The sequence below is a fragment of the Acomys russatus genome, chromosome 8, assembly GCF_903995435.1.
Source record: "Acomys russatus chromosome 8, mAcoRus1.1, whole genome shotgun sequence".
In the NCBI taxonomy this organism is placed as follows: Eukaryota; Metazoa; Chordata; class Mammalia; order Rodentia; family Muridae; genus Acomys; species Acomys russatus.
In genome coordinates this window covers 31,323,204-31,335,733 of record NC_067144.1, presented here as the reverse complement: position 1 = coordinate 31,335,733, position 12,530 = coordinate 31,323,204, and the positions used below count along the sequence as shown (strand labels likewise).

At 44.0% G+C, this 12,530-nt stretch overlaps 1 protein-coding gene across 1 annotated transcript in view; it reads right to left on the bottom strand.

The window, feature by feature from the left end:
* Positions 1–9,443, bottom strand: part of Morc1 (MORC family CW-type zinc finger 1) — a 155,083-nt gene extending 145,640 nt beyond the window's left edge. The window contains exons 1-2 of the mRNA XM_051150013.1: positions 9,382–9,443; positions 3,430–3,483 (exon numbers count right to left, since the gene is read on the bottom strand). Of these exons, the coding sequence (XP_051005970.1) occupies positions 3,430–3,483; positions 9,382–9,443 (116 nt within the window). The remainder of the gene's footprint in view (positions 1–3,429; positions 3,484–9,381) is intronic.
* Positions 9,444–12,530: the final 3,087 nt, after the last annotated feature.

Sequence of the window (12,530 nt, the reverse complement as noted above, 5' to 3'; positions counted from 1 at the left end):
TCTTCTCTATATGTCTTTTACGACATATAAGTTCTTAGCTTTACACTCACAGGAAATCACTGAGGTCTTGAATATGATGCAAAATAATTTATTAGAGTAACAGGAAAGTTTACAAAATCCTCCAGGAGGCCAGCTGAGCATCTTAAATAAAATATCAAAAGTGCATTTTCTTTTGATGTTTAATGTCCACTTCTAAGCAAGGGTGGAAAATATCAGTGTCCATTAAAGAAAGAAAGAAAGAAAGAAAGAAAGAAAGAAAGAAAGAAAGAAAGAAGAAAAGAAGAAAGAAGAAGAAAGAAAGAAAAGAAAAGAAAGAGAAAAGAAGAAGGAAAAGAAAGATAAGAAAGAAAGAAAGAGAAAAGAAAGAAAGAAAGAAAGAAAGAAAGAAAGAAAGAAAGAAAAGAAAAGAAAAGAGAAAAAAGACTAGCGTGGGATGTCCAGGTAGCATGGGACTAGAGCAAGGCTGAGGAGGAGCCCTATCCTAGGAAGACACCTGCTGTTGCCTCCTCCAGCGCCTGATCCACAGAGGGACGTAGTCTAAAGGAAACTACTTCTCCCGTTGCTTCAAGAAAAGCAGGAGAGTCAAAGCTCATTTTTAATCTGATCTCCCTTCATCCAGCTAAGAGAGAAAGAGAGAGAGACAGACAGACAGACAGACACACACACACACAGAGATGGATGGACATTGTGTGTGGTCATGTGGTCGTGCTAATACATGTTCACAAGTGTTCCAGCATGAGGAGAACACCTCACGCCATCTTCAACAACACTAGTCACCTCTTTCAAAGAAAAAAAAAAGAAACTTCTCATCACTAATTAGAATAGGCTGACTGGCCAGTGAGCTCGGGAATCCTGGTGTCCCCATTTCCCCCAGCACTGTATTTATGACTGCACCATGAAACCAGGCATTTCTATGTGGACTCTAGGATCCTTGTGCTGACAAAGTAAGTCCTGTACTACACAAGCCCCCCCCCCCCCCAGGTCCCTCGGGCTCCTTAAACCTTTCTTCCTTTTCTTTCTAAGCTCCGTGCGAACTTTTCACTGGCAACAAACAAGAGATCAGCCAGAGTTGGCCAAGGTACTGGAGGTTCACAAAGGCACCCCTGAAAGCTGCTTTCTCCATCATCCCTCTCTGTCCAGAACCCAAGCCTGTGTTTCATTCCCCAGTTGGCCCGACCATCCTCTGCTGTGTGAACTGATCTCGCTATTTTCCTCTGCTTTTACCAACCCTTCTTGGTCAAATGAATATGTGAAACACAGAAGAAAGAGCCGGGAAAGCACACTAATGTGTTCTTCCGGAGTTAAGAGATAAGGAAGGTCCTGAAAAATGGAACTCTCTGCAGCGATTAGAATCTAAGAGTATAGGATAATCTTGCCAGAGCAGCAGGCACCCCAAACCCCCAAAGTACACAGTTACCCTGGGTCCTAGTCCCATCCCCTCTTGAATTCTGTGCTCCATGACTGAACAATTTATTTTCTTCTTTTGTTTTCTACCTTACAGAGAGAATTTGAAAGAGTGCTGGCAGGTTTTTGCCTCCTTAGTGCTGGGAGGAATTCCTGGGTAGGCAGCTAATTACTACACTCTACGTGTGCTTTTTGAAAGGCCATCTTGTTGCTAAGGTTCGAACTGAGAGGCAAACTCAAGTCGCTGATCTGTTATCAACTAGGGATGGGCAACTAGCTCCCCACCCCCCATGCGCCCCCATTAAGAGTCTTCAGCTGACAACGGCAGGCTGTTTCTTAGGTGGACTTCTGTTGCTGCAGAGAAGGTAAAAGCAGTTTTATCCGACAGAGAAATCTAAACAAGTCAGTATCCATTTGAGCTGAGAAATGGAGGTCTGAGCTAGGTGTGGTGGTGTGTTCCCACAATCCCAACATGTAGGAGGCTGAGACAAGCAAGACCATCATGAATTTGAAGCCAAGCTGGACTACACAGGAAGCTTGGGGCAGGCTGTGCTGCCTAATGGGACCATGTCTCAATGCTATGGAGCCTGAGTCTTCCCCAAGTCTCCCCAGACACATTACAGGATGGACCTGAAATTGATAAAGAGGTTACTTCCGCCTCAATACTTCGTAAAATGTGGCTCTGGGTTCTGTAAGCCACATAGCTATTGAATAACTTTTAGCACACACAGCAACTGAATAGCTTTTTAGCAATTGTGCCAAATAGCAGGGCACAACTATTAATAAACCACCCCGTCACCCTGTATAGCATGCTTAAGTGTGTAGAACTAGTATAAGGGTCCCCACCTTAGAGTGACACTAGAGAGATGGATCAGTTATGTGATGGCAAGTGTTGGTTGTCAACTAGACACACTCAAGAAGAGGGAGCCTCAAGTGAGAAAATTCTATCAGAGGGCCCTGTGGGCATGTCTTTGGGTGACATTTCTTGATGGCTGACTGGCTAATGTAGGAGGTGCCAGCCCCACTGTGGGCTGCACAGCCCTGAGCAGAGGAGTCTCAGAGGAACGAAAACGGCCAGCGGCCAGGGAGCAGGCCAGTAAGGAAGCAGCACTTCTGCACGGTCCCTGCTTCACTTCCTGCCTCCAGATTCCTGCCTACACTTCCTGCAGTGATGGACTGTGACTTGGAAGTGGAAGTCAAGGAAGCTTCCTTCCCATCAAGTTGCTTTCGGTGTCTGCGTTGTCACAGCAACAGGAAACCAGCTAGGACATGCTCATATACATATATAAAGCATGTAAAAATCACATGACATACAGGAAGACTTAAGCAGCAGCTACTCGTGGGTACAACTACCTTCATAGCCAATTTGAGTAAACGTAAAGACACAGCATACACTGATCTATAACTCAAGAAACAGCCAAGTGAGTATCTGTTTTTACACAACTGCTACTAGAAAAAAACAGACATGTAGGTTCCCAGAGCTCCAGGTAGGACAACACAAATTAAGTAAAGGTGAGTAGCTCTCTCATTTGGGGCAAATGCCTAACTGAGGTGCCTATTAACTTACCTAGGCCGACTCTGGCCACCCCGCCTCCCTCCCTGTTACAAGGTCCTCCTGGATGGCATGCTCTGGCCCCTATCATCAACTCTCCAGCCCAGTGGGGCTGGGCTGTCTTTCCCCCAGCTGCTCTTCCCTATATAACCCAGCCATTTTTGGCAATGCCAGTCCCTTGATGGCCTGGTCTCCGGGCTCCCTCCTGGACACTTTGGCTCCTGGCTACCCCTCTCCCCACATGGCTCAGTTATATTCACTCTGAACTGTCTCAGATGGTTCTGCCTATGTCTGTGCTCTACCTTGTATCAACAAGCAAACAAAAAAAACCTTCAGCCCCATAGGAACAGACATGTCCTTTTAACCTTTTTTTTTTTTTTCTGATTTAATGGCTTTATAGTTTTATTTCAAATATAGGCTGTATTTGTGTCTTGAAACTCCCTCCATGATTATTGCACATTGATGTATCTTACCTTGCGTTGTCCAGCAATTCGGCCAGAGCTCCAAAGAGGAAACTGTGAGTTGTACTGTTGGGGACAGGAAGGGAGAACAAAAAAGGTGAAGCAGGGTGAGGCTTAAGACACAGTCAAAGTTTCAGATGAACTCTCCTGCCCCATATTTGACCACGTCCCCTTGATGGGGAGGCCCGATGGCACTCGGAGGAAGGAGAGCAGACTACCAAGAAGAAACTTGATACCCTAGCATCATACTCAGGGGGAGGAGGTCCCCCTCAGTCACAGTCATAGGGGAGGGGAATGGGGTGAAAGCAGGAGGGAGGGAGGAATGGGAGGATGCACGGAATGGGATAGAAAATGAGATGTAATATGAATGATTTTATTTTTCAATTTAAAAAAATATACAGTCAAAGGTTCTCCAGCTCTAGACAGCTCCCCAACTAAGAGGGGATGGGGATTTAAACATGGACAGGGGGAGGGAGAACTATACAGGAGGAGAGGGAGGGAGGGAGGGAGGAGGGGGAAATGGCATTAAGGATGCTTGAAAAAGACACAGGGGGTAATTACATTTACCTAAAAATACATATAATGCATATGAGTGTGTACCACATACATGCTGAATTCTATTTTAATTAAAGTTAGTTAAAACTATCTCAAAGACAACTTACTCAGCACAGCCAAGACTCTGAAAGAGAATCTGTGTTTTGCAAGGCTGGGGTAAGAACACTTTTTTTTTTTTTTTTTTTTTTTTTTTTTTTTTTGGTTAATTTTACTTTTTTTTTTCCTGGGCTTTTTTGAGACAGGGTTTTTCTGGCTCTCCAGAAACTCACTCACTCTGTAGACCAGGCTAGCCTTGAACTCAAGAGATCCACTTGCCTCTGCCTCCTGAGTGTTGGGATTGTAGGTATGTTCCACCACTGCCCAGATTATTTTCTTAAGATTTATTCTGGCTATATTTTATATGTATGCATGTTTTGTTAACATGTAAATGTGTGTACCATGTGAATGTCTGGTTCCTGCAGAGACCAGGAGAGGGTGTGGGATCTCCCCTTGTACTGGAGTTCCAGATGGCTGTGAGCCACCATGTGGGTGTTAGGAATTGAACTTAACTCCTCAGAGCCATCTCTCAGTCCTTAGTTTGTTTCACTGTTAATATTTTGTTAGTATACGAAGAAAAAGGCTTCATTGGAAAGGTTCATAGATTCATATCATATTTTGTTCTATAGACATAGTCTACAAAAATATCCTACTAAAAGGAATGTATTATTGCTACAAAACACTTTGACCTTTTAAATTTTCTTTGTAAATACATATCCAAGTGGTTTTTTTCCTAATTGTTTTATTAAATAATAGTATTTAAGAACAAATTCTTTTTTGCTAATATTTATTAAAAACCTGTGGATACAGAAGTTAGCAGGTGCCCTGTTCACCCCACTGTCTATAGCTCTGTGTGGAGCCTTCCAATGTGGTATGACATACCTTCCATGCACTCTTAGGGAGCTCTCCTGGGCCCTAACGCCAGCTTCCCTCCAGAACATGGTGGACTTTCACCAATTCTCTATTTCCAACACTTTCAGAGCGGAAAGGCTCCTGCAGGGTCACATGCTTTCCATTGCTTGGTGTGGCCACTCCAGCCATCATCAACCTTAGAACACCATTAGGAAAAATCTAGCTTGCAGTTTTCCCTTTATGTGGAGTAAACATGGAGCCGAAGCCAAAGAGACATTTACATAAACACACACACACACACACACACACACACACACACACACACACTTGTACAAGGGAAACAAAGCACGATTGTAATGCTTAAAAACGTGGGGCCTTCTGCAGCATCTTAGTTTTAAATGTTTTTAAGAATATTTATAGGCCAGGTGGTGGTGGCACATGCCTTAATCCCAGCACTTGGGAGGTAGAAGCAGACTGTCGTTGAGTTCAAGGCTAGCCTGCTAGAGAGTGAGTTCCAGGACAGCCAAAGATACACAGAGAAACCCTGTCTCAAAAACCAAACAAACAAACAAACAAAACACCAAAAAAAAAGGAACTACACAGCATAACCCTGTTTTTTTGTTTGTTTGAAATTTAAAGTTCAAACACAGATGCTAAGAGACGCACATCTGAATCAATTCATTTTTAAATTAGTAATTTATTTAAAAATAAGTACACAGGGCAGGGGGCAGGGGTTGGAGAGATGGCTCAGTGGTTAAGAGCACTGGCTGCTCTTCCAGAGGTCCTGAGTTCAATTCCCAGCAACCATATGTGGCTCACAACCATCTCTAATGAAATCTGATGTCCTCTTCTGGCATGTAGGTGTATGTACATGCAAATAAGGTGCTCATATACATAAAAATAAATAAATAAATCTTTAAAAAAAATAGGTACTGGGAAAGGAAGAATGGGAGAGTGACAGGGGACTGAAGATGAGAGAAATTTTATGTGGTTTTTCTCTCATATTTACAATCTAGAAGGGGGAGGAGGGAGACTGACAGGGGGAGGAAGGAAGACTAGAGAGTGTAATGAGGGGAGATAAATAGACAAAGCACAGTGACATATATGTGTAAAACACCTTATTAGACTCAGTATCCTGTAGGCTATTTTTAAATTGGTTTTTTTTTAACACCAAAATTCTCTTGTTAATTGACAGCCATCCTTCACTGAAAGAAATGAGTATAAAAATATGAAACATTATTTTAAATGAAAGATGTGCTCTATAAAACCATCACTTGAAAGCACAAGCCCTCCCAGTGAATTTAAAATTAAAATGCAGAGGCTGGAGATAATGGCCCAGTGGTTCAAGGCAACTTGCTGTTCTTTTTGACTAAAGAATCTGAGTTTGAATTCGGTTGCCAGCATCCAAATGGGGTGCTATAACTGCCAGTAATTCTAGTTCCGAGGGATCTGACACCCTCTTCTTATCTCTATGGACACCTGTACACACACACACTATACTTATTTATTCATTTATAATTTTTTGAATTAAAATTAAATACATGACCAACTCAGAGGAACTCTTGGCAAGCCTTTTAATACTAAGGTATGTCCCCGGCTCTTCAAAATGTAAAAATTCTGACTCAAACTGCCATGTGATTTCCTGTGCTAACTCATTCAAGAGATTTTTTTTTAAGATTTCTTTATTGATTATGTATATAGTGTTCTTGCCTGCATGAACACTTGCACACCAGAAGAGGGCACCAGATCTCATTATAGATGGTTGTGAGCCACCATGTGCTTGCTAGGAATTGAACTCAGGACCTTCGGAAGAGCAGCCAGTGCTCTTCACCTCTGAGCCATCTCTCCAGCCCCCATTCAAGAGATTTTTGTAAGCATTTGCCATGCCCCCCGCCCCCGGTTTACTTCTTGGAATTCAAGTCATGATCTAGGAAGAGGTCATGGAGTACAAAGAAAACACACAAGTGAACACGTGAAGATGAGTTCCCAGAGCTTGGCCAGGGCTACCTTCACTGGGGTAACAGGGAAAAGTGAGCACCTGCAAAGGAGGCATAGGAGGGCACAGCAGCCTATCCTGACAGTGATACCTCATCTGACCCCGGAGGACGAGAACTCCATCCTTTGGAGGCCAGGGTAGAAACTCTCCAGACAGGCAAAGACCCCAAAGCAGAAAAGAGTGATGGAGACCACACCAATCCTTTGATGGACACAGAAAACAGGCAAAAGTGAAGGCGTGTCTACATCATACAGGAAGTGGAGACGGGTTTGTACGGGCCTGTGTGCAAGTGGAAAACACTAGTATTTTCTGATGAATGGCCTTTCTGTCTAGTTCGTTTCTCAAAAGCTTACCCTGGAAGCTTTAGAAAACTCAGGCTGGGCGGAGATGGGGTGGAAAGCATAGCAACCAGTTAAGAGAGGGTGGTTCAGAAAAGACAAAATGGGGATTGGGTTGAAGTCGGTGGCAACAAGAACGGAAAGAATTATTCCTTAGAGAAACTGTGCCTCAAGAAAGCATGAGCTGAAACATAGGGTATGGTTCTAGGGTGTGGAGACTGCATGTTGAATATAGAAACCCCAAAACTGGATCACCCTGGCTAACACAAGAAAACCCTATTTTAAATGCCAAGCAAAAAGGTTTACTCCTGCTTTTACGGATGAAAGGGGAGTGGAAGAGGTATCACTCTATTTTGGGTGACATCATGCTGTCCTCTTTGTTATCGTGCCTCTTTGTTATGCTGCAAACTGGGCTGCAGAAGTTGGCATCACAGGGCAGGATGTGGGAAAGTGGGGACACGGGACTCAACAGCAACAAGAGCTATATGCAACAAAGGCAACAAAGGCGGGGTGCTTCTCCACCATAAAATCCACAGTCCTCCCAGTGCTAGCTCACGCTTTTTCTTAAACTCACTCAAAGCTGTTTCCATTCGTCTTCTGTCTAGTGGACCCGTCTTTCCTGCTTGAGAGCATCCTCCAGGGCAGGCAAATTTCTGCTTGACATCGCCTATTCTCAGCTACCTAAGAATCTCCAGACAACACAACACAGGCCACCCCTTCCCTGGTTTTCCTTACACCTCCGTTGCTGTGGTTCAGACTTGTCCCAGTCATCATAACAGCCAGTACTTTGAGTGAATACAAATTACTAGGTAATTCCTAAACACCAACACACCCTAGGAAGGGCACATCACTCACCGCTGTACTGTGCTGAACTCAAAGTGACAAATAACACTAACACACACACACACACACACACACACACACACACACACATACACACACACATTTACCTCTGCAATCTGACTGCAGCAGCCTTCTCTTATCCATGGCTTCACTTCCTGTGAATTTTCCTCACCCTTTGTCAGTATCGCTCCAAAAACATTAGTTGGAAAGTTCCAGAGGAAAAAAAAAAGCTGTTTATAATGTAAGTGGTGTACCCATCTAAGTAGCGTCATGACCTTGCGTTGCTCCACTCTGTGTCATCGCTCATGGTCGTCACTGATCTCTGTTATTGTTCTTGTTCATCTCTGACTCTAATTCCTTCATCAACTTTATATGACAGTCATATATGCATAGGAAGAATTAAAGACATACCAACACATACAGATTTGTATCTTCATTTGTAGTTCTGTATTGCCTCAAATCTTAAAGACACACTATTTTCTTTCTTTCTTTCTTTCTTCTTCTTCTTCTTCTCCTCTTCCTCCTCCTCCTTCTTCTTCTTCTGTGTGTGTGTTGTTTTGTTTTAGAGATAGGGTTTCTGTGTGTGTAGACCTGGCTGTCCTGAATCTCACTTTGTAGACCAAGCTGGCCTGAAACTCACAGTGATCCTCCTGCCTCTGCCTCCCAAGTGCTAGCACTAAAGGCATGCTCCACTATACTCAACTATTTTATATTTTCAATTTTGAGTGTAAGAATGTTTTGGTGCATACCTACTGGCCAGGAAGGTCAGAAGATGGTGTTAGGAGTTAAAGAGGGTTGCGAGCCACCCTGCGGATACTTCAAATTGAATCTTGGTCCTCTGGAAGAGAAGCCAGTGTTCTTAACTGCTGCTGAGTCATCTCTCCAGCCTGACTGCACCCTAAGAGCTAGTAAGAAGGTGTACTACTCAGTCACAGAAAAGGAAAAAAAAAAAAAAAAAAAAAACTACTAGATGACTGTCCACAGCTACTGATATCTACACACTCGAATTACTCTGTAAAGCAACATGACTTTTTACAGTGTCTTCCTGAGCATAGGAATAAAGATAGAGAGGGTGAGAAGAGTTCTAATCTGTTGGCCAACATTTAAGTTTGTTTAAGTGATGGATATGGGACCATCTTTTCACTTGGTTTTAACTAAAGAGCATTACAATGATTCGGTCTGTCCCCCCAAAAGCAAAGTTATTACTTCTCCCATGAAGTACTCACATGCGGCATAAATACATTCTTAATCAGTCCTACCACGTTCATTAAGCTTTTTTCCTGCTGAATATGGTGGTGGCACGTAGACAAAAACTACCCCTTTCCGATCTCTTTGGAAACTTACGAGTTTGCGTGGATAAAATCCAGACGCAGTTTAGCCCTCTGCAGCAAGGCATATTTGTCCATGTCCTCAGGCACGAACTGCAAGCAACTGGAGACACTGGTGTCCGTGTCTGGTCCGAAACTGTACGCCCACGCCCGCCCACACACGCCCGCGCCCACGCACGCGCACGTACGCGCATGCGCAGAGCATTAGCCGGACAGAGACGTGTGCCCCCTGGTGTCCTCAGTGCAAAGCTCACCCTGCAGTTAGTTCTTCTCCAGGAGGTTGCTGTGCTTCTTTTCAGGCTGGGTCTCTCTTCGTAGTCCAGGCTGACCTCGAGCTCACCGAGATCTGCTTGCCTCTGTCCTGCAAGTGCTGGAATTAAAGGCCCATGACACTATAGTAGGCCCTTCTGGGAGGTTCTTGATCACTTCATCAGCATTTGGGCTTGGCTTCTTTTCAGAAGTGAGGTTTCTGTAACCTCAAGCTTTCCTCGCCCTGACAGTTTTCATCTCCGTTCATCTGGAAAAGAGGGGCTCGCAACTGCATCAGAAGGGAGAGCCCTTCCCCTCCCCCCACGCCTCTCTACCCACTCCCTAGATTCTAGTTGAGTGCATGGCATGAAATCAAGAAAGGTAAAGTCGTTTGTCCTCTCTTGAGCGGTTCACTTGCCCTCTGGGATCTTTAGGGTATTTATGTTTTCTGCACTTGGAAGGGAAAAGAGAAAATGGCAAACAAAAGGAAGAACAGATGACAGAGAGCAGAATTTAGACTGGCTGCAATGTGCAGGCATTTCCCTCCATGTTAACAGCCATCGCCACCTGGAGGAGTCACAAGCGTTCTCTCTTTGGAACACCTGCATTCAGCTATTTGATGTGCTGGCCTGTGTCCAGATTCCGTCAGCATTCTCGCCAGATCACTGACTTCTGAGTCACCGAAACCCAAGGGGAAGGAGCGTTCGTCAAGGATGCTAGAGGGACAGGATTGATAGGCTAGGAGGTGACTTGACCTCTTGACCCCTGAGATACAGTCAGACTGACTCAAAGGCTAAGGTTACTTTGTGTGGAGGCTAACTTGGTCCAGTTCTACTCGGTAAATACTTCACGCGCTGTTCTCAAAGTTGGAAAGGTGATTGTATTGAGTGGAGTCTGAGGTAGATGTTTTGTGATTTCGAAGTGTCATCCAGGCAATAAAGCCCGCAGAAAATAGAAACAAAACTGTTAAATGTGGAGTAATCATTCTGTTTCAAAGAGAGAAATTCTTTTTCAGCGGCTGCATTTATAGGAATCCAGGGAGGAAGTGAGAATTTGAATTGCAACCCAAAGGAATGCGACGCTCTGCTTTAATTTGAAGGCTGGAAGTGAACGTAAACATTCCAAGTAATTTCTCCTGATTGCATTTTTGTTTTAATGGTGGCTGGCGTGGCTGGGGCTGTTTCGATAGCCACATCACATTCTCTTTACTAAGAAACCTAAATTATCTTTCCCAAGCTTTTCTTCAATAGATTTTCACAAATGATATTTTATTTTCATTTTCTATAGGAAAGAAAAGCTTCTGGATTTATTTTACCATTCTGATTTCCAACTGCTGTCTCAAAGCAACTTACTTCGAGGGTTGGGGGCCACTGGAGCCACTAGGCTGCTATTAGTGCAGGCTGTAATATCTACCAGAGGAAAGGATCCAATTATCACAGAAGCAGTCCTTCTAATAATCTGATCAGAGCCTTCCTGCCATCAGTGGCCAGCCCAAAAGCACTCGGCAGTAATAGTTGGTGTGATGACAGCGGGGGTAGGGGTGGGGGCATGGATCTGTTAGGTTATGCTAAATAAGAAGGCTGGAGTCACAGTGCAGCACCCCCAAAAGCCCTCCTTCTCCCTCATTTCAGCTCTGTTTGTTGGTCACCCCTGGACCATAAAAGCTAAATATAGTCTTCTTCCGGGCATATTCAGGGGAGTCCTTGTTTCCCTCAGCCAAGCTTCAGGGTTCATTTGAACATCATTTCATGATAGAAAACTGACGTGATCACAGAGAGGAGACCAAGTGGGAGTCAGCCTGTCATTGATCCTCTTACAGTTGATCCTGGTTTTAAAGAGAATCATGTCAGTTCTCTCTAACTAATATTTCGGGGTTTGTAAATATATGTGCTACACAAAACATCACTCTCTTTCGTTTAAAATAAGCACAGACGAACTGGCATTTCATTACTTTTGAAGAACATATTTAAACTCAGAATAAAGTTGATCAACTTGGAAGTTGGAGTGGGAGCTGGCATCAGAACAGGCTGCCATATCAAAAGAAGGACTGATAGCATTATTAGCATATTCTAATAAGCGCAGACCATGCCTGCTGTGGAAGCTGACCCCATTTGAAACAGTCAACGACCCTCAACTGAGACAAGTCTGATTCTGAAATCTCTGTATAGCGTTCTTGATAAGTCTTATATTCTTTCAAGTCTGAGTCTCCTGACTGAGCCTTCATCTCCCCCAGTTTACCCTACCTCATTCCATGGTGAGCGCCATCCCAGTTCTTAGTTACCTTCGTAACCAGCAATCACAGTTGTAGCACAGTGACAAACACCTCTGGGCAATGTGGGAAAATAAGAGGCCTGGAGCTTTCCCAAGCATAGCAAGGGTGTTAGAAATGAAACTACGGGGCTAGAGAGATGCCTCAGTAGTTAAGAGCCCTCACCATCTGCTCCCCCAGAGGTCCTGAGTTCAGTTCCCAGCAACCACATGGTTGCTCACAACTATTTATAGTGTAATCTGATGCCCTCTTCTGGCCTGTGGGTGTATATGCAGGCATAGCACTGTATATATAATAATAAATAATTTTTTTTAAAGAAGTGAAACTACAGTGATTGCTATGAGTAAGCCAAGCCAAGAGTGATTCTCAACTTTTCTTTCCATCACAAAGCTGAAAACTTGCTCCCTAGGTCTATCTTGTCGATCTGTCTTGTCACTGGGGATGCTCACCGAGGCAAGCAACCAGGCATTGTGGATGAGACAGAAGTGGAAAGGGAGGGCACTAAATGGCATCTGAGATGGCTTGTGCTCTCCTGATAAAAGCTGGCTCTAATTCTTTGAGGAAATCAAACACAGCACCTGGATCTTTGGGTATCCTTGCATCCATGATTGAAAAGTCCGGAGATGGATGTGAAACTGCCCCAAACA